The sequence below is a fragment of the Marmota flaviventris genome, chromosome 4, assembly GCF_047511675.1.
Source record: "Marmota flaviventris isolate mMarFla1 chromosome 4, mMarFla1.hap1, whole genome shotgun sequence".
Taxonomy (NCBI): domain Eukaryota; kingdom Metazoa; phylum Chordata; class Mammalia; order Rodentia; family Sciuridae; genus Marmota; species Marmota flaviventris.
Genome location: NC_092501.1, coordinates 143,864,534 through 143,888,287, shown reverse-complemented (window position 1 = coordinate 143,888,287; position 23,754 = coordinate 143,864,534). Strand labels below are relative to the sequence as shown.

Here is a 23,754-nt window from a genome sequence, read left to right as displayed (position 1 = left end):
TGATTCAAATGTCCAGACCAGTCTTCATATAAATTCCAATTGTATAGAGAATTCTTACTATTCCTATCTCTGAAGTTTCAATATGCCCTCCAATAAATTATCTTGTCTATGCTAATTGTTTTTTTGGGAATACTTATTTCTTCTTAAAAATAATCTTCTGGAACAATAGAAAGAGTTGTATCAGGGGTTATTAAAAATGCAGTTAGAATTCTTAGAGTGTATGTGGGAGTCAGTAAGAGATGACTAAAATTTCTGAACTCTGTCTTAAATTTCTGTGATATAAATTATAAGTAAGTTGGTCTGGGGTAGTATCGTTCAATGACAAAGCACTTTCTTAGCATTCATGGGCCCTGGGTTCAATTCCCTATACCACCAAAAAAAAAAAAAAAGTAACTAATGTTTTGTGGTTCTGACTATAGTCAGTAATCAATATACAGAAAGATAAAACAGACATAAAAGTAAGAGATGGATGGGAAAACTGGGTGTGGGAAATACCAATGGATAAGAAAATCTCAGCCTGGGTAAAGGTCACCCTGGATTAGTCAGTCATGGAGCCTAAGCCAGGAAGAACCTAGCATGCCCAGAGAGCCTGGTACTGTGTATACAGTCACATGTGAGACTGAAAATTAAGTATACATATATGTGTATATATATATGTAAAAGTATATGGGGATACAGAAAAAATTAAAGATAAACTCTGATCTACTTTGCACATGAAAATAGAAAAACTTTTCTATCAATTTCCATAATATCATAATTTTCTAAGTTTTAAACTTACAAGAACAAAAAGGCCCAAGTTAACAGAAAAAACTAAAACTGATACCTGAAGAATCTGGTCTCCAGCAAGGAGTCTCCCATCTCTGGCAATAATCCCATCCCGGTAGACTTCCTGGATGACAATGTTAATTAGTGGCGTTTCATTGCCACCCACAATGCTAATTCCTAACTGAATGTATGGATTGGACCGGTGAATTTCAATGGTGGTAACTTCTCCTTCTGGCAAACTAAGTGGCTGTTGTGCAGCTGCCAAGTTGAAAATGAGAGAAGAAAAACAAAGAAAAAAATGTTTTATATTCTGATTCTTTTCAGGTCAATAAGGCTTCTCATGTTATTATGCAGATGATTAATAATAACAAAGCAATGCCACTGGATAAGAAATGTAATGACAAACGAAATCTATGTTAACATTATCTAAAATTTCCTCTTTCCAAAGGCGATCAGCAAATAATCAACAAATAACTACTGCATATCAGATCACTAGGGCTGACAAGAATGATCTGATGAAGAAACATTAACACAAATCATCTTGCCATGACTAATAAGAGAAGAGAAAGTCTAGGCCATGAAGCAGTGTAAATAGTTCAAGGCAGTGAAAAAAGAAAACCCTAATTCTGTAGTAAATAAGCCCTCAGGTGTTAAGAAATTTGCCTTATCAAGCTCCTAAGAAAGAGGCAGATCTTGAGTCTTAGGAGATGAAAAGGGTCCACAGCTATAGCCAGAAAAATTTGAGTATGCAGTAAAATTTGTAGTTTGTAAGAGAAAATTATTTTTAGAAGTAAAATATGTAAGGCTAACTGCAGAGGACTGCCTAAGATCTAGAACTGCAGGCTTTCCGTTTATTTCCTGGTGGGGTGTACAGATAGAGCTGTGGTTAGCTCCAGAGGTGAATGATGATTAGAAGCATGTTCTTGAAGTCAGATATCAAATCCCCAGCTACCTAGTGGCTATATAAGCTTTCCCTTTTAATCTTAATCTTCTAATGATGTTTAAGCATTAATTAACTACATAGAAAGTACTCAATATAGTGCCTGACATAGAATAAGCAGTTGATAGCAGCTAACATTTTTGTTTCTGTTCTTGATATTGTTGATTTCTTATGTCAAGAGACAAACAAGTTTCTGAACACATACACATGAATAATAAGAATTGTGTGAATGACCAGTGAATTTGTGGATTACTAGAGAAAAGGGATGGGGAAGGTTCACCTTCCTCCAGGGTAAGACTCATGTTTTATTTCTAAAATGCAAATTGCTAGAACTATACACTGAAAAGGGTGCATGATGTGGTATGTGAATTACATCTCAAAGTGATATTTTTAAAGAGGACAAAGTGTTGGAAGAGTAGTGGGAAAGAAGGCAATATAGAGAGGAAGTACACGAAGAGATAAACTGCACGTACTGTCGGCTCCGGTGCTCTCTTCGAAGGCAGGGTTGTCCAAGCCAGGCTCTTCAGTCCAAGTGGGAAGAGATGCAGGTGTTGAATTCCGCTCAGGGGGCACTGTGCCTGTGCCTGTCCCCATCCCCAAACAGTCTGTTTCTAGAGATAAAGTACCTGAAGGATCTATTATAGTGGATCCATTTTCATTCTCAATCTCTGTCTGAGTTTTACTAGTTTTCCTTCTCTCTAAGGCAACTCTCCGATGAGAAGCTCCAGGACACCTAGAAAGAGTATTAGGTGGTTTCCAGATGATTTGAAAAGTAAACAAAAGGGAGAGGGATGGGTGGATTACTAGTTTTCTTGAACAAAGGAACCGCAGAGGCTTCCTTTCAAAAAGATCCTACAAATACCACACAAGTGGTACAAAATTCTGATCCTGATCTCAAAATAAGTTCTTACACTCCACATAGCAGGCAAATTACAAATAAATGGCATTGGCATTAACAGTGGTTTGATATCAATCTCAAAGAATACTTCAGTGGAGAACCATTTTCAGGTATACATTAGTCATCAGAAAACACTCAATAACGTCTGCGTTGCAGGACTGACCCCAAGAATCTGATCATATGATCCCTTTCACAGGCAAGTTGTCTCAAGCAGAGGAATGGATCATCAGTCTCGGCCCGCAGGGGTGTCCCAACTTAAGATGCTCAGTGTGCCTCAAGGCCACTCTACTCTCCACAGTTACATTACACACCCATTAATTAGTGGGTACTAATGCACCTGACGCTTTACAACTTAAAGCAAGGCACAGCAAAGGCCCAAATAACTATGATAGACATGAAGGGAGACAAAGAGATATCTCCTAGTCAATAAAACTAGGTTTGCAAAATTGGCATTACAGATAAGCTATGTGAGCTGAAGAATGTATTTCAATTATTTGGGAAACTTACATAATACCAAGAAATAAGAACTGTTAACACACTTATTTTTACTTATTTACGCAAACAGAAAGGTCAGATGGACCCTTATTTAAACTCAAAACATTTAAATAAAGGCTTTATATAACATATTAGAAATGATATTCCTTTAATTGGACACCTAGTTGGACTTCATGACCAATAATGCCCAGTATGAAGAGTGGAAGATGCAAATTAGTGAATGAGAGCCCCCTCTGGGAGAGATTATCCTAGACTGTATACTAAGGCTGCAGACCTTCATTTAATAATAATATTTTAAAAATTCCCACATTTCTAACAAAACACAGGATTAAATAAAACTAAAAGCTACTCCTTAACTATAAAAGTAATGTTTTCCCTTGAGGACTAAAGATTTATTTTAAACCGTGTATTTCAAGTTCTTGAAAAGGCCCGCTATGAACTTCCTTTTATTCACTTTTCTCTCATTTCTTGTTTTCTCTATATCTTGTTAATAAGGGAGATAATTGATTTTCTTCTCTGCATTGTTCCTGCAAGGACCTGACAAACATTTCTGAAATTAGATCATGGGAAACACTACTTTTGTCAGATAAGCAGATTTAATTAGAAATATATTTTAAAAATATTTTATCCTCCTCTCCCCAAAAAAACTCGAGGCAAAAACTGGACTATAAAAATATTGACTGAAAAAAATAGGTTAAGATTTAATTTCCAAAATATATCATAGACAAATATCCACATGGGCAAAAGCTAGTACTCAGAGGAAAAAAAACAGACCAGAAACAGGAAATAAAAAATATAAACAGAATGTGAACATCTGGGAATTGGCTAAGCCAACAATCCTAAATTACCCGCACACCAAATAATTATGGCATATCTAAAAACACACTAAAAACAAAATTTCAAAAAGGTAAACCCAAAATTGTTGGAGAGGTGAAGAAACAGGCATACTTACATTCCCAATGGGACAGCAAATTGCTAACAAAACAGGAAATTACTGACAGGAACAGGAAAGATATTAAAAAGGATATCATTTAAAAACACGGAAAAATGACCTCACCCAGCATTAGAGGAAGAATGCCACAGACAGGACTTTTGGGAACACCCAGAGTCAGACAAGATGGGTCAGCTGAGCAGACGGAGACAGAACCACAGACAGAAGATGGGAAGAGGAAACTCCACACCTAACTAAGGGAGGCAGAGTACTGGCAGAGTGGCCAACAAGGCAATTGCCAAACAGGGGCAAATAAGGAGCTTTCAGTCTGATTTGGGAAAAACTCAGGGTGTATTTCAAAGGTGCTCTATTTTGAATCTGAAATATCCTCCAAAAGCTCATGTAAAGCCTTGGTTCCCAGCAACGGCACTATAGGGAAGTGGTGAACCTTTGTGAGACAGGGCTTAGTGGGAGAAAAACAGGTCATTAGAAGGCATACCCTTGAAGGGGATATTGGGATCCTGTCCCCTTTCCTCTCTTTGCTTGTCCACCACAATGACACGAACAGGCCTCCTCTAAAACACACTCCCTACTATGATGTACTATGCCACCACAGGCCCAAAGCAATAGGGCCAAAGTGACCACAGACTGAAACCTTTGAAACCACAAGTTAAAATAAACCTTTCTTCCTTTTAAGTTTATTATCTCAGGTATTTTGTCATAGCAACAGAAAGCTAATACAGGTCATGGTGACATGAGAAAAGAAACTTGGCAATGAGGACAAAAGCCCAGAGTATAATATAAACATTTTTGTTAATATACCAGGCATTCTAAGCAAACTAGACACTGAAAATTAAACAATTTAAAGGAAAAAGAGGGTTAGGATAGTCCATTCAAAACCTGAGCATATGGAAATAGCTGCTAACAGGCCTGGTGTTTCTTTTTGGTTGTATTGAAATGTTCTAAAAATTAGATTGTGATGAATATACTAAAACTGTACACTTTAAAAAGGCGAGTTTTATAATATGTGAAATATACCACAATAAACTTATTTTAAAAAACTGTTAGGGAACAAATAGATCTGACAGAAAAGCTCATGACCAACAGCTCAGAACTATCAAATTTGTAATCAACTGAAAGACAAAGTAACAACTCCTATACACATTATTTGCCTCACAACCACTTTACTATCTCCATTTATAAATGGAACACTTGAGACTTAACTATGCCAACATCACAGCTATTTTATTGCAGAGCCCCAATCCAAATATAATCATATTTCAAAGGTTTCTGCTCTTTCCTTCCTATCACATGCCCCCCAGTCTCAGAAAAACATAAATCAAATTTGTTCTACAAACTTTCCTAGAAATAATAATAGATGTAAGAGCTAGAAGGGCCATAGTAGTTGTTAAAAATTAATAAATAAAAAAGCAAACAAAACCAAAAACCTATGTAGTTTTGGAAACAGAGCCCTTAACACTAACACAAACTATGGGAATGGAGCAGGCAGCTTGGTTTATTCAAGCAGGTAACTGAATGTAGTAGAGTAGTATAGAGATATTAAAAACGAATATAGAAATGTGTACAATGTTTTATTAGAACAGGGTAGGCATGTGCTGAGAACACCAGTGCACGTGGAGTCTGAGGCTATGTCCAGCACAAACTGCCAGAGGCTGAGGTCTGTACCTCCACAGGGCGGGGTCTCTAGATGAAAGTGTGCATTTTAATTTTCTTAAAATAAAATCAAAGGGCTCTTGCAGAAGCCAAGTGCCAAACTGAGGGATATTTTTTCTTCTCTTAATGAAGGTCATGTCTATTCCCACTTGATTTGTGCTACAACAACATATTCCCTGATAAAAATTGTATATGAGCAAATTCATATAAGGAAACATATGGTTTAAAAGAACACACTATATTATTATCAGTTGTATTAATAGTGGGGTAACAGTGGTGGTAATATACCAGTAAAATAAAGCAACACATGCTAAGTGCCATACAATGTCTGGAAAGTAAAGGAACTGAAAGAATGTGAACATCCTAGAACCAAGAAAAATGATAAAAAGTTATAAAGTAAACTATGCAAAACCCCAAATCAACTGATATTGGTGAAAACAGTGCTTCAGGATATCTAAAAAGCCTCTTTTCCACAAAAGCAATGTGAAGACTGGAAGAAATCATCAGAACCAATTATTTCTGAACTCTAGTCAAAGAATTGGAGTAATTCAGAAAGGATTTATTTAAGGAAAATGGCTGATTCTGAATCTGAACAGGGAGCTTTGTGGCAACTGGACAAGTCATATTGCTATCCCCATCTCCTCAGCTGCATTACTGGAAAAGTAACAGTCTCTTCATACTGAAAATCAGGAGTCTCACAGTCATTAGAGGAGCCAACTGCAGTGCCTCCAAAGCCCCATGCTCAGAAAACTGTCATTAAATGACCTGTTGGTTCCCTGGAGGCCTCCACTCAGAAGGCTGTCTCTATCTGACTTAGAGATTGCTCAGTACAAGTAGTCTTTTTGCTGGGGGCATTTGTTGGAGGGAAGGGGAGAATCACATACAGTTGCTTAAGATTGTGACTGCCTGTGGGAGAAAAGCAAAAGTTGAAAAGAAAAACTTAAAAAGAAAAACTAGGGAATGAAATGTCTTCAGGGGTTCAAGGGCTGTGTATACACACAGGAAAGATAAAAGAAGACCTGAGCTCACTTTGGGTTGATGATGAAGCTCTGTGAAAGCAGAGTATGAAAACTTAGGCAGAGCTGTCAACTGCTCAGAGTGGTGAAGGCATAGCATTCCCCATCATGTACAGAGCCCTCGGGAAGATGTTGAGATTTATTGTGTCCAGGCATTTATGAAAGTCTGTCCAATCATTAGCTGACCAGTGAATAAGATTAAAAAGGATTAGTTCATAGAAGTCAAGGAACAAATAACAATAACAAAAGCAATAATAAATCCTGAAAAGGGGAAAGAATCTAATTTCCAGAGTTGCCAGATTATATTATTTAAATTGCCCAGAAGTTCAAAATATAATTAAGAGAAATGCAAAGAAACAAGTAAGTATGGTCCACACACAGGAAAAGAGCAACAATAAAAACTGTCCCTAAGGAAGCCCAAACATTATATTTATAGACAATGACTTAAATCAGCTATTTTGAAAATATTCAAGAACTAAAGAAAACCATATATAAAAAACTAAAAGAAAATATGAGAATTATGTCTCACCAAAAAGAAAGTATCAATTAAAATGAAAGCATAATAAAAAACTAAATTGAAATTCTAGTGATTAAAAAGTACAATAAACAAGAAATTCGCTAGAGAACAGACATGAAAAGAAAAAGCAGACTTGAAGATAGGTTAACTAAGATTATCAATCTGAGACACAGAAAGAAAAATGAGAGAGAAAACAAAAAAGAACAACACAGAAAGAAAAATGGTGGTGGTGGGGGGAAGGAGTAGGGCCCTGTGGGGTACCATGAGGAGCAGAAAAAAGAAGGAGCAGCAGAAAGAGTATTTGAAGAAATAATCAAAACCAAAGTTGATTAAAAAAAAAACAACACATTCATTTCTACATCTAAGAGGATCAACAAAGTCCAAGTAAGAAAACTAGCAGTGAGTTCCATAAGTAGACACATCATAATCAAACTGATAAAAAACAAAGAAAAGGAATCTTCAAAGCAGGAAGAGAGAAACAACTTATCACATGGAAAAGATCCTCATAAGATCCTGATGATTTCTTTTCAGAAAACATAGAGGCTAAAAGGCCAGCCATGGATAACATGGTCAAAGTTTTAAAATTTAAAAATTAAAAAAAAATTAAAATGGAAAGCACAAGAGAATATCTATATCCAGTAGAATTATCCTTCAAAACAAAAACCAGCTTAAGACATTACCACATAAACTAAAAACAAAGAGCTTGTTGCTAGCAGACCTGCCCTCTAAGAAATACTAAAAAGAGTCCTTTAGGCTTACCTGACAGTAACTCAAATACACATGAAGAAATAAAGAGTTCCAGGAAAGGTGGATAAATATAAAAAGATAGCATATCTTCCTTTTTTTGTTGTTGTTTATAACATTTTTTTCCCTATCTGCTCTAAAGACAACTATACAAAACAACAATTAGAATTCTTTGTTGGTGGGTACATAATACACAAAGATGAAGTTTTCATAATAGTAACAGCAGGAAAGAGGAGGAGAAAACAAAAGTACATACTGTCATGCATCATTACTAATGGGGAAATGTTCTGAGAAATGCACCATTAAGTACTGCAGAGTGCACTCAACAACTCTATGTGGTCCAGGTCAATTACTTAAGGTAGCCGTTTGATGTGCTCGAGATATGGCAAACAAGATGTATGAGGCTGCTGGTGGCATAACACAGAATACTGTTCAACAACTAAATATGTTTTAATAAGTAGAAGGTATGATAAAAAGTAAAGACGCAAAGCAGTAACAGTCATTTATTATTAAATATTATGTTCTCTACATAACTGTACCTGTTATACTTTTATAAGATTGGAAGCACAGTAGGTCTGTTTACATGAGCATCACCATAAACACATGGTGATACGTTACACCAGTGTTACATTGGCTATGACATTACTAGACAATAGGAATTTTTCAGTTCCATTATAATCTTATGAGAACACTGCCATATGCGCAGTCTGTTATTAACTGAAACGCTGTGAAGCAGTGTGTGATTATGCAAAGTTTCTGTATACCTAGTGTTGATGGATAATTTTATCAATATGAATGGGCCATGGAGTAAGTGCCCAAACTGAACATTGTTTCTGGGTGTGTCTGTGAGGGTGGGTCTAGATGAAGGTAGTGCTCAATCAGAGAACTCAGTAAAGTATAAGGGAAAGACCTCTCTACAATATGGTTGGGTATCATTCAATCCATTGAGGATCTGTACAGAGAAAAAGGCAGAGGAAAGACAACATAGTCCCTTTTCCCCTCTCACACTGCTGGGACATCTCATCTTCTCCTACGCCTAAAACTGGGATTTACACCATGGCTCCTTTAGCTCTCAAACCTTTAGACTGAATTACATCACTGATTATCCCAAGTCTCCAGCTAGTAGACAGCATCTTGTGGGACTTTTCAGTCTCTCCATAATCATGGGAGCCAACTCTTCATTAAGAAATCTCCTGGGGCTGGGATCGTGGCTGAGTGGTAGAGCGCTCGCCTATCACATGTGAGGCCTTGGGTTCAATCCTCAGCACCACATATAAATAAATAAAATAAAAGTATTGAGGCCAACTTCAACTAAAAAAAAATAAATATAAAAAATTGGAAAAAAAAAGAAATCTCCTATTGGTTCTGTTTCTGTGAATAAAGCTGTTATAAACAAACACATTAATTGTAATCCCAGGATAACCACTGAGAAAATAATTTTAGTTAAAATAACCAGGGGCTGGGTGCAGTGATGCACGCCTATAATCCCAGTGACTCATGTCTGTATTCCCAGTAACTTGGGAGGATGAGGCAGGAGCATTGCAAATTCTAGGCCAGCCTCAGCAACTTAGGTTCTAAGCAACTCAGACCCTGTCTCAAAATAAAAAATAAGAGGTTTAGGATATGGCTCAGTGGTTAAGCACCTCTGGGTTCAATTCCCAGTACAAAAACAAACAAGCAAAGAAAGAAAGAAATACAAGAGAATTAAAATGATGTACTAGAAAAAATCTAACACAAAAACAGAACAGAGGAATAAAGAAACAGAGAAAGACAATAACAAATAGCAAAATGGCAGACATAAATGCCACTTTATGAGTAATTAAATTGATGATTTGATTAGAGTAAATATCCATTCAAAAGCCAGGCATTGGCAGAATGAGATAAAGAAACAAAACAAACACAATCCCACTATGTACTACCCACAAGAGACACACTTCAGATTCAAAAGCATAAATGGGCCAAAAGTAAGAGATGGAAAGAAAACAAACAAACAAACATATAAACAACAGCCAAAAGAGGATAGGAAGGCATACTAGTTTCAGCAAAATAGATTTTAGAAGAAAAAATAATTTTTAATGACAAAGGACATTTTATAATGATGAAAGAAAAGCCTGATCTATCAAGAAGATATAACAATTATAAATATAAACACACCAAACAACAGACCCCAGAAACACAACAAATATTTAAGGAAGAAAGAATTCAACATAATGAAAGCTTCAATAATGGGTAGAACGATTAAATATAAGAACAAAAGAATAAACAGATTTTAATAAGACTATAAAACAACTACACCTATCAGACATCTACAGAACACTCCATCTATCAATAGCAGAACACATATTCTTTTCAAGAACACATGGAATCATTTAATTTACCAGGATAGACCATGAGGTAGGCCATTAAAAAAAGCCTCAATAAAATTTAAAGGGTTGAATAATACACATTATGTTCTCCCACAAATAATTAACTAAAAGTAGATCAAAGACCTAAATGTAAAAGCTTATAAAACTTTTGGGCGTAAATCCTTGTAATCTTGGATTAGCCAATGCCTTCTTTTTTTTTTAATATTTATTTTTCAGTTGTACACACACCTTTATTTTTTTATTTATTTTTATGTGGTGATGAGGATCGAACCCAGGGCTTCACACGTGCTAGATGAGCACGGTACCACAAAGCCACAACCCCAGCCCAACCAATGGTTTCTTACATATGACCACAAAAGCACAAGCAAACAAAAAATAAACTGGGCTTCATAAAAATCAACTTATTTGTCCTTCAAAGGACATGCGAAAGCAAAAAGATACCTGATAGTCAGCTGGTACGTCAGAGAGAAAACCTTTAATAAGTTTTTTCTATGCTGAGACCTTCTCTAATTCACCAAATGGGCTTTTCCTTCTTAAAAATTATAAAAAAGAAAAATAGGATGCAAATGCACAATTTAACAACAACAAAAAAACTAACATTTAGAATTACTATATCTTTAAATGTTAAATTATTGAGGGTGGGTTAGGAATAGGCTAAAAGAGGTAAGGAAGAATGCTTTATTATTGATGTTGCTTGGCAGAATATAACAAAGTAATGATTTAAATGCTACATATTTAGTATAATAAATAGAATATTTCTTAAAGACTTTGTTTTTTCATTCAAAGCCAGACACTGTCTACATTTTTTAAATTCTTCATTGTTTTACTAATATGTAATTCATTAAGAGTACTTTTACTTAGAAACATTCATTTTTCCTAAATATTTTACTTTTAACTGTAGGAGGAAAATGTCAGCTCTTCTCAAACTGAAACATATTTCTTCTGACCAGTAGTCAGATGCGTTATCCATTGCGCCACTGGCCCATGCTTGAAACATATTTCTTAAGAGAATGTCTTCAAATAGGGAAGGCAATCTAATACTTTAAATCACCAAATTTATATAAACTATTGCTAATGCTCTATTTCTACCAATAACTAAGAGGTTTTCAAACCCTAAATATTCAAGGACAAAAGGTACATGATAGACATGACTTTTATGAGACTTATTGTTGCTGATGTTCAAATTCTGTGAATTTTAGTGAAACTTACAAAAATTACCTATTTCTCACAAGATTGTGTACAAAGACACCACAGTCATAACAATCATGTTCTATGCCTCAGCACATCATTCTTTTACTACTTCGTGTTGATTTGAGATACAGCTGCAATCATTTTTTACCTTTTCTCATCATAAGATGATGTCAATGTCTTTTCTGATGGGTCTACATGGTTCTATCACTGTTTCCCACAAAGAGACAAGAGATGCCAGGTGACTTGAGGCTGTATCATACCAGGCCTTGAAATGTCTGCCTTGTTTACAAGAACACTAAACAACTACATAAAAACTTTAAATACTCCAAGGCCACTATACAGAAAGGCCACCTGTAGGCGCTCCAGCTGGGCCCAAGCTTCTATTAATCCCCACCTTGGAGACAGACATGTGAATAAAGAAGCCATCTTGGAAGGAGACTCTCCATTTCTGACTGTTGTAGTCCCTGGCTTTATGCTTTTCCCAGATGTGGCCTAGATATGCAGCACTGACAGTCCATCTCTGCTGTGTCGTGTCTGAATTCCTAACTCATAGAATCTGTGCAAAGAATCAAATGCTTGTTGATGTATGTCCCTCTATTTGGCCTGATTAGTTTCCCAATACTGGATAACCAGAGCACAGGCTAACAACCGAATTGAATAAATATTAGAAGAGTGTCAACTTTTGAGCAAATGAATCCAAAGCCTAGTAAAGACACAGTCACAATCCTAAAGGAATCTGCAACCCAGAAGATTCCAACTTGCTATCAGCTTGCCAGGATTATGCAGTCTGCAGAACAGTGTGTAGCACACAGTACACAATATCTGTTGAATGAATGAATGAAGAACTATATTATGTACAGTTGAGTTTTAGAAGATAAAACACTTCTACTTGAATTTTAACATTTTAAATTGAGACCAGAGAAAGGCAAGATCGTCATCATTTGTGTTCATATGGAATACAAAAATCTTATTAACTTTTATAATTTAACATTTTATATTTGTATTAGTAATCACTCTGTACTATTTATAGCAGGCAAATAACCACTTTTCCCAATAATACACCTTTACATTGTATCTTTCACATTTAGGTTTAAGATACCTTGGAAATGAATAAATTCGGACCTCAAATATTAATAAGCACACCTGGAAAATGAACGTCCAAAAAGATGTAATTGTTTATCAACTTATAAATAAAAAGGATAGTTTGCAATTCATAATTTTTAAAATCAGCATCATAAATGTTTTAATAGAAAATACTCTATATTAAATTCTTATATGCATACTAGTTCAATGAATATTCCTAAAAATCTAAGAAATTTTTAACTCACTTCTCTCAATTAAGACTTTGTTTGGTTCCTCTAAATCTCATAATTAATATTGATAAAAGGTCACAAAAGGCTAGGTATGGTGGCACACACCTGCAATCCCAGCAGCTTGGGAGGCTGAGCAGGAGGATTACGAGTTCAAAGTCAGCCTCAGCAACTTAGCAAGTCCCTAAGCAATTTAATGAGAACCTGTCTCTAAATAAAATATTAAAAGAGAGCTGGGGATGTTGGCTAGTGGTTAAGTGCCACTGGATTGAATCCCAAGCACTAGCACACCCCCTCCAAAAAATAAAAATAATAAAAAAAAAAGGCACAAAAGAATCTTATACCCTAAGAATAGAACTATGAAGAGAAATAAAAAGCTCAGCCTACTGGTGACAAAAGACACACAGGAAAATTAAGATTGAACTACATGCATTTTCAAGTCTATCCATCCTATTTTCTCTTTTTTCAGGATCGATGACCAAACTCAGGTTCTTGCACATGCTAGGAAAGCACACTGCCACTGAGTTAAATTCCCAATCCTTAGCCTATTCTTTTTAGGCCTCCATTTTCAGACAACATAGTTTAGATATAGGCAGTTTCTCTGTAAACCTAAGCATTTCTAACATTTTTTTTTAATTGGAATTATGCTTTATTTACATTAATCCTTCTTATTTATTTATTTATGTGTTACAATTTCTAACATTTTAATGGCATCTCATTATTTTTCATTCTTTCCTCATATGTCTTAATTATTTCTAATGAGTACTACAATACCATTTAGGAACAGAATGAACATGTATATTCATGGATATGTATAGTAGTAGGGCACATGATCTGTCTGTGATAGGGTCAAGCATGGCATATTAGAAGGTAAACAAAAATACTAAAGTTGAAGTCTAACTCTATCATAAACTAGCTATAAATTTTTATGACAGTTTCCTCATTTGTAAAATGAGGGGGAAGATTAGATAATCTCCTTTCATTCTATGATTTTATGTTGGTTTAATGACAAGTCATTGCCTGCCAGACTCATATCTAAATGCACTATGATGTATTTGCATTGTTTTTCACAGCAATCAAGATACCCACAGATTCAAACTGTGCAAATGGCTTACCTTGAAGTTAAGAAATCAATACATTTATTTCTGTTATTTTATGTGGTCCTATAAACCTTTTTATAAAACCTAGTGACTTCTCTTTCATATTTTAATCCTTCCTATAGCTTAAATAATTTTAAAGATCATCTTTTATTGAAATCAAATTATAAGATTCACCAATCACGAGGATGTGGGGGGAAAAGGCATACTCACACATTGCTGGTGGGACTGCAAACTGGTGCAACCACTTAGGAAAGCAGTATGGAGATTCCTTAGAAAATTTGGAATAGAGCCACCATTTGACCCAGCTATCCCACTCCCCAGTCTGTACCCAAAGGATTTAAAATCAGCATATTACAGCCCACATCAATGTTTATAGCAGCTCAATTCACAATAGTTAAACTGTGGAACCAACCTAGATGCCCTTCAATATGAATGGATAAAGAAACTGTGATACATATACACAATAAAATATTACTCAGCATTAAAAGAGAATAAAATGTGGCCTTTGCAGGTAAATGCATAGAGTTGGAGACTATCATGCAAAGCAAAGTAAGCCAATCCCAAAAAACCAAAGGCCGGATGTTCTCTCTGATAAGTGAATGCTAATCCATAATGGGGGGCAGGGGCATGGGGGCAGAAAAAATGGTGGAATGAGATGGACATCATTACCCTAGGTACATGTATGACTGCACATATGGTGCAATGCTACATCATGTACAGCCAGAGAAGTGAAAGGTTGTGCTACATTTGTATAAAATGAATCAAAATGCATCCTGCTGTTACATACACCTAATTAGAATAAAAAAAATTTAAAAACTATTGAATATCTTGAAAAAACATGAGTTAAAAAAAAGATTCACCAATCAGCTAACTAAATTACTTAACCACTTTAAAAGCTTTTTAATCAGAAAAAAAAAAAAAATCCAGTTTTCCAACTCCTAGTTCTTGTTCAGTTTAGCCTCTGAATAGACTCTACAAGATCTTAGCAAATAAAATCATGCACCTTATTTCCATACTTATTTTTCCAACAAAATTACCATTTTTATTAGTTGTATAACATCCTACTGGATTGATACACTACTGTAATTTTAATGCTTCTCTACTTGTAAGTAATTATTTTGACTACAATTTAACAAACTATACACAAGATTGCAGTAAATATCTTTATATATAAATTTTCCTTCCTTTGGATTATTTTCTTAGGATAATAAACTAGATAAAAGCATATTTACATTTATAGCTATCACCCATTTGAATTTGTTTTGTATTATAGTAATAAAAATATTAGTAAGTATAAAACTAGCTTCTCACTATAATTTCTATATTCATGTTTTTGATAAATCATCAAGTTAAATATTATCCCATGCAACTTATTGTATTAGATTTGTCTATTTATTTACTGGTGCTTGGTCTGTTTTTAACCAATTTTTTGTTTATTTGCTTCAACAATCTTTTTATAAAACCTAATTGTTTGTCTTTCTTTCCTATTTCTGGCTTACCTGTTTTTAAGATGTGCCTCCAGATCACAGCGTTGCATTACATCTTGGCACACTGAAGAAAATGGACATAAAACTAATAATTTGTCTAGAAGTTTATGAACTAGAATGCTAGATTTCTTACACAATTTGAAATGAAGTCTTTTGCGGTCCAATGGACAGAAATCTTTCTCTTGTAAAAAGTTTCTGAGGCACTTGTAGCAGAATGTATGTCCACAGGGCGTGTCTAGTGGCTGCAACAGAGGCTGAAGGCAAATATGGCAAACGAGGTCATCATCCACTTCATCCTGGTAATTATATAAGTGGTTTTCTCTTGTCCAGTGCTGTTGGCCACACTCAAAACACAGGGGGTTTAGGGAAGAACAGGAAGTCTGTTCCACTGACACCATTTCATCACTTGTTGTTCCCATTTTGAATCAAATGATGCAGTTTCTGTACCCTCATATATTAGACTTCCTCTGGAGGTTTGGTATTCCTTGAATAGACAGGGATGTATCTGATTATAGCCAAAATCTGTTTTTCTAGATAAACAATACCAAAAAAAAGTAATCAGTATCAATCAATAGGTTTAAAACAGTGAATATAGCATTACTAACATTTTTAGTACAAAATTAAAGTTTAGATCAGGTAACAAATTAGCCATAAAGATAAAGATAATTATTTCATAATTTATGAAATAAATTAATTTCCTCATAGCTAAGAATGACTTACACACTATTAAGATGTTGATGAAAAAAGAACTTGTGATTAAAAGCAAAGATACCATGTTATATGGTATGACATAAGAAATAATCAATTTGTTTTACTGACTGAAATCCCCAAATATTTCACTGTCCAATGATAGTTTTAAAGTCAATTAATCTTCATAATATTCTAACAGTGCATTCTGTGGTATATTATGTTAATACATTTATTTTTGCCATCCCAGCCATCGCTTCTTACTTCTGATTTGGTACTATACAAAAGATAGTGTGTTTGAAATGTAGTCTTAAGGATAATTCAGTTTGTTAATAAAGTGACCTTTTGCTCTGCACTGTGGGAAAAAACTTCAAAGCATGATTTCAATATTCTCCCTCATATAAAACTGATTATAGAAAGATACATCTGCATAGCATATAAACATCTGTACAAACTGTTAGGTAAAATACTATTTTATTACATTAAATGGAAAAAAAAATCTGCTGTAATTCAATTAAATAAGACATGTGGTAAATTTCAATTCTACTTCACATTATTCCATACTTTCATTAGGTCTTGCTTACTTGGAGTGTGTATATTCTCGCCAACACAAGACTCTCACAACATTCTCCTTCAGGTTAGTACATGCCTAGTAGGGAACATTCCCCTCATATAAAGGCTTCCATACTTCTTACTGCCGAAGCACCAAGGGTTAAAAAATTAGATTCAATCCCTGATACAATAAAAAACCCAAAACATACATATATATGTATATACGTATATATGTATATATGTATATACATATATATGTGTGTGTACATATATACATTTCCAATCCAAAGGCAGCAGCTCTTCATATCCTTTCTGTAAGTATTTACAGAGTCTCCAGTATATGCTTAACACTGAAGCCCGGCAGAGGAAGAGGACAGTTAAGAAAACCAGCTATTAAAATTCTGTGTAATAAGTATTCTAAAGAAAGTGACACACAGGGTCTTGTATGAATGTGGGAAAGATGAGGAGAACTGGCATTTAATTCCATTTGGCTTTGTGGCTGGAAATACTTTTAAAAGAGGAAGAAACAAAGACTGCTGAGTTGTGACAGGAAGCATTAACCAGAGAGGAAAAATGGACAAGGGCATCTGGGGCAAGACAATAGCATCAGCTAGTAGCATCAGTTACATTTTCACAAGTCACAGGGGTTAGAAGGTGCACAAAACACTAAGGAAACCTGAAGCAGGTAAAACATCTCAGACAAAGAACATACATTGGGAAAGGGGAACTCAAAAACTTAGTATCCCTGCCCAAGGACAGGAAGAGTAAGATAACCTATTGATTCTACTAGTGTTTGTATTTCAATAATTAAATTTTCCTCCAATCACATACAGATATTTACTATTTTATTTATTTAGAGCGTTTATTTTAAAACATTACATTTTAATAGATGTAACAAGAATGGTCATGAGTTTTAAGGGGATTGGGAAAAAATTCTGGTAGAACAGTTTGACCTGATCTTAGATAAATCATGATTTTTAAAGCTATCCTAGTAAAATAACCTGTGGTCTAAATACCAACATTAAGAGAGCCAAGCCTTCTTTTATTTGGTAACCTATATGGGATTTGTTCTTTGCCCTTTTGAACATTATGACTTTTTAAAATGTTAGTGTAAGCCAGGTGTAGTGGTGTACACCTGTAATCCCATTGACTTAGGAGGCTGAGGCAGGAAGATGTCAAGTTTGAGGATAGACTGAAACTCAGAGATAAAGTACCCCTGTTCAATCCCCAGTACCAAAAAGTGCAAGATATGAATGAGATTAAGGAGAGAAACATCATGTATCTCAGGAGATGGACTGCTTCAAACTAAGTATTCTAATACAGAATTTCTACAGATTCTTGTTTCCCTCTCAATTAGCAAGAAAGTTCACATATCCTTCGCTTTGTTTTGAGTGTTTAATTTTTCTTTTCCTCAAGAAAATGAACTGCAGTTCTAGCCTCCCACATAATGACTAAGAAAGCATTTATTTTAAGACTATTTTAGCTATTTCTAAATCTCTAACTTTAGTTCTTTATTTTTATTTTATCACAAAATCTTTTCATGAGGAAAATTAACATGTTCTTATTTAAAATACCAAAAAATTGCATTATCTCCACCCCCAAAATACCTCTATGCTACCATGAAACAAACATTAAATAGAAACTGAACTGTGAGGCCCTACGGCCAAGAAGTAAGAGCACAGACCCAGAACTGGTCTGAGGGGCAAAGTCCTTGGTTGGTCACTTACTACCCTTGTGATCTTATGTTTGATCTGTTTCCTTCTCCAGTGAAAAGTGGGGTTAATAACAGTGCCTATCTCAATAAAAAGTAAAAGTGTCGCTTAAAACAATGCCCAACACATAACAGATGCAATATAAATGTTAACTATTATTAAAGAAATAATAGTTCTGAGAAATTTTATGATGTGCCCAAACAACTCAAAATTAGTGAGAGAGAAGAAAAAACCCTTTCTTTCTTGCTTCTAGATATTATTACAGTAAAGAGGAAAGGTATCTCGTGAGTAAATTTTGTATAGGGGAAGACATCCTGGTCCCACGAAGACCACTTTCTCTCTTTTTGTGGTTTTCTTTCTCTGGGTAGATAATTTTCTTTCTGCTTTGTGTGAAGTCCACTGCACTGCCTCACACTACTCCTTTGGTAGGGGCTCTAAATTGTGAACTTGCCCTGGTTTGCATGTGTCCCCCAAAGGCTCAGGTACTAGAAGCTTGGTCCTTAGTGTGGAGGTGTGGAGGTGGTGGTCTTTGGGAGGTAGGGCCCAGTGTTAGGGGACTAGGTCACTGGGGTACAATACTCAGAAGGCATTAAAGTAGTTCTCCAAGGGCCCTCGCTAATTCCCACAAGAATTGCCTTAAAAAGAGCAAGCCTGGCCCTGACTCTCTCTGGATTCCCATTTCACCATGTCACCCTTCAGCAAGCAGTTGTTTTTCCTTTCTCTTCTATACTGTGATGCAGCTTGAGGGAGCTGACCCCTAGGCCAAACAGATGGACTTTTAGTCTTTAAAACTGTGAGCTAAATAAATCTCTTTTTAAAATAAAGTATTCAGCCTTATGTATTTTGTTATAATAACAGAAAACAGATAAAGAACTTTAAGAGTTGGGGCTTCCATAGAAGAAAAAGAAGCTCAATAATGTTGAATGACCAATTGCACAACTATATTCTAATTCTTGGTAAGTTTAGGTGACCAAAATTATATATCAATATCTATCTTATCTGCCCAAGTTTATGTATAATTTTTATTTTAATTATTATATATAGAATCTATGAGCATAGTTTAAGATATTAAAATACAAGTCATTCAGTCTTGAACATTTCTCAAAATATAGAGACAAAATGTAGCATAATGTGTCTTTACAAACTACATTATCTGTTTAGCAATACTCTAAGAGTAGTAAAGAAAAAAAACCTATTAAACTGGCTTCAATTATTACAACACATTTTAAATAATATATTGAAAAGTAGCCAGTGTAATGGAAAGGAAGTTATAAGTCACTGCTTACTACTTAACCCCAGGTATGATTAACATGTTCACTCTTCCTGGTTTAGGGGACAAGAATATCCTGGTACGTCAAAGATTTCAGAAAGAACTACAGTTCACTATTAATATACAAACTAATATACAAACTAAATAGCATTCAGTTAATTTCTCTTGATATTGCTTTTGACTCAGATTTAAAGAGTCCTCACTGGCCCTAGCCTAGGAGATCCAGCTCAGAAAAAAAGATGATGAGCTAAGAGCTACCACAAAAGTAAGGTTAGACATTTGTAACTGCTGTGACTTATCAGTGCCTTATGTGGAAGAACACCCTCTCAATCCCTCTGGCAAACTCCTCCCCCTCAGCGCACCTCCCTCCCTTAGGCTCCTGCAGCTCTTTACACACACACACACCTTTATTTCAGCACCTTCCATGCTGTATATTTGCTTATATGTTTCCTCTTTTCTTTGAGAGCACAGATAGTGTCCTTTTTGCATTTTTTATTCCTATTTCTTGCACTTACTATGCACTACAAAATTTTTTTCCTAGCTCATATTTGAGCCAGAAATACAAAACTATATAAAATAAATACAAGAAAACTTTGAGCATTTATTTTTAGCACTTCAAAGTAATCAATATATTGTACATTGTCATCTAATTTACATATAATAAAGCATTACTCCCTTTAATCTTCAGAAGCCTGAAGAAAAAAAAGTGTCCTTGCTTTTGTATCACCTCAAGAAAATTTTATTGTGTCACATACCAGCTTTGACAGCTGCCCCTTTAACAAATAAATAAATGAAGCAGTCAAACCTTCTGGCCAGGATCTCTATCTACTCTGGACAAATTTGGCAGTTTCTTATTAAACTAACATACAACTACCATATGACCTAGCAACGGTATTCCTGGGCTTTTAACCCAGAGATTAAAACTCATGCTCACACAAAAACCTGCACACAGATATGTACAACAACCAGAATCTAGCCAGAATCTAGGAACAACCAGATCATCAATAGGTGGAAGGCTGCTAAACTGTGATATATATCCATCCCATGAAATATACTACTCAGCAATAAAAAGGAATGAACTACACTGATGCACAGATTTCCAAGTGTTACACGATATATAAAAGATGCAGGGTGGAGGATAAAAGGAGCTAACAGTATTCACTGGTTTAGTTTTATTGCTGTGTTAAGTTTATCTGCTGGATACACAAATAATTTAACTGCTTCCTTTATATTACAGTAACCTGAGAAGTCTCCAAAGAATTAAGTGACTGCAAAAAGCCAACCTAAAAGGTTGCATACTACGTTACCCTATTTCTATAAGATTCTTGGAATAAAATTATAGGAGCAGAAAATAGATTAGTGGATGCCAAGAGTTAAGGGTGGAGAGAAGGGTAACAGGAAAGGTCCCTGTGGTAATGCAAATGTCCTATAATTTGACTGTATTAATATCAATATACTGGTTGTGCTATTGTACTATAGTTTTGTTTGTTTTATTTTTTTGCAAGTTACTATTACCGTTGGTGGTGAAAGGCATAAAAGGAACATGTAATAAGTCTGGGTTATTTCTTCTTACAACTGCATGTGAATCTTTTATTTTAAATAAAGAGTTTAGTTTATAAAACATTACTGAATACCCTAAAGAGTTTTTGTTTAAATCTAAGCATATTTATTGCACTAAGTGTTCAAATATTCATTTGTAAAGAAACGACAAACCCATCAGATTAGCATTTTTATAAAAAATAACTTTTCTTCCCAAAATAAAAAATATAGTAAGAAGAAAGGAACTTTTTTTTAACAGAGTCTCAAATTGTTTCTTTTTCAACCACTGTAATCAATTCATATTGAATGAAAGACCAGACGATAGTGAAGAAAAAAAAAAAACTAAAAAGAGTAAAATGCAGAGATGAGCCCTACTTGCTATATAATGTAATGTAAAAGGATATAAATAAAATCCCATACTGAGTTACCTACCTAATCCCTACCTTCAGATGTTAGACTAAAGTTATACTTTCGAAATTATCCTAAAACATGTTTCCTTAGAGAACTTTAAAATTAGAACTTACATAAAAATTATTTCAGAAAACAAATATGCCAAGTGGCTTGCAAAGCTTTTCTACATAGTTAAGTATCCAGACAAATTCCTACCAGTCAGAAGAGACCTCTGTGGAAAGAACCTTATTCTAGGGAAGCCAGAATCCTACAGCATCTACAGCACATGGCTCATTTCAAGAGCATTCTTCACCAGCCAGCTGAGTGGAGGCAATTCCTGATGTCTTGGAAGAATGCCACAGATTCCCAAGTGTTACATGATACATAAAAGATGCAGGGTGGAGGGTAAAAGTAGCTAACAATATTCACTGGTTTAGTTTTATTGTTGTGTTAAGTTTATGTGCTCGATACACAAATAATTTAACTGCTTCCTTAATTACATTTGAAGACAAGGGTTCAAATTTTAATCAATACCTTCTCTTTTCTTCTATGGATGAATGCTTTCAAATGTTTAACTCTTTCCACATTAAGTCCTAAAAACACATTTATTTTCAAGTGATGGATAAATTCTTATTTAAAATGTGCTTTGAGCACACACACATTCCTTTCATTTTGACCTAAAACAGAACAAACATTTTCTCTTACTGCTATCCAGTATCAAATGATAAATCCATAGCCTGTCTGGGAAGTTTGTGTTGTTGTTTTTTATTTTGTTTTGTTTTTGTCATTATAATAATAGACATTTTAAATATTCTGAACTGAAAATTCTTATTTTCACAGTATACATGTACAAGGGAGTAGTTCAAGATAAATAATGGAATCCTCCTGGCAGTGCAATATAAGATATGACAATGTTGTAAGACAAAGTAATTTTCTCTACTGGTTCCTAGAAAAGGGGCTATTTTAGGAGATGTTGCTGCACTCATCTGAAGGACCATGAGGGTTGGTTAGTTGACTGGTTTCTTCAAAGGCAAGAACAGGTAATTGTTTTTGGCACAAATAGATGGTTTCTAATGGCAGATTTCATTTCAGAGTCAATCATTTTTTTTTCATTAAAAATAAAAATCTAAAGCAATAGAAGAATAAGCTTTTCAATTTATTTCCCCCCATAAAGGCAAAGGAATCAGCAGGACATTACTATTCTGTGATCAAACAAATGAAGTGGAACTAAATAAGTCAGGATAGGTTTTATGGTGGTAGTATCACTAAATAATTAAGGTTCCCAGACTTCATTATCTTAACTATGGGGAAATGTAAGAAATTTAAATACTGCAGTTTCCAAAGTGAATCAGAAACACCAATAATTAAAAAAAAAGACCTTATTTAAGATGTTCCATTTCTTCATTATAACTTTAAAAATATTTTATATATTATTTATATACATTATATATAAACTTCGTATATATTTATAAAATTTATACATAATATGGGATTTTGGCACAAATAGATGGTTTGATTTATATAAGATTTCTATATTACATATATATTTATATTGTAAAAATTTGTTTTATACTATATTTATACTTACACATTATATAAATTTATATTTAGATTTATTTAAATATAATTTAATATTATATAAATTACATTTACATTTATATATTATATATAAAATTATATATTTAAACAATTATCATCTCAAAAATTACTTTGGACCAGATCTCAAAAGACTATCACTGAGTGGGCTAAATGTTGGTCCTTTCTCAAGCTTAGGCCAAATAAACAATCACCTGAGGGGCATGGACCAAAGCTTTGTCAGCCTTGGTATTTATCCACAATGATTCCAACCTGCTATCAGAGAGCTTTTTAATTCATTAAAATGAGTTGTGAGTATAGTTCTAATGCTGAGAAAAAAATCATTACTCTATTGTAATTCATCATCAGATTCAGATATAACATAAATATTACTTATAACTGCCTAAAGTTACATAATTGAAAATAAAATAAAATATTTTACTGTCAGGCCAGAAATATAAAGAGAATATATTATGTAAAGTCTTTAGGATGATCAATAATGATCCATTTATGGGTTAATCCACCGATGAGGTCAAAGCCTTCATGATCTAAGCATGTGCCTATTGTGTTCAATGAACAGTAAGGAGGCTCTTGT

General features: G+C 34.5%; 1 protein-coding gene across 2 annotated transcripts in view; it reads right to left on the bottom strand.

Moving 5' to 3' along the window:
* Positions 1–23,754, bottom strand: part of Lnx2 (ligand of numb-protein X 2) — a 68,879-nt gene that overhangs the window by 21,309 nt on the left and 23,816 nt on the right. For both annotated transcript variants that reach the window (XM_071611588.1, XM_027928981.3), the window contains 3 exons: positions 15,447–15,964; positions 2,179–2,438; positions 824–1,023 (listed from right to left, as the gene is read on the bottom strand). In XM_071611588.1, coding sequence (XP_071467689.1) covers positions 824–1,023; positions 2,179–2,438; positions 15,447–15,853 — 867 coding nt within the window. In that variant the 5' untranslated portion in view covers positions 15,854–15,964. The remainder of the gene's footprint in view (positions 1–823; positions 1,024–2,178; positions 2,439–15,446; positions 15,965–23,754) is intronic.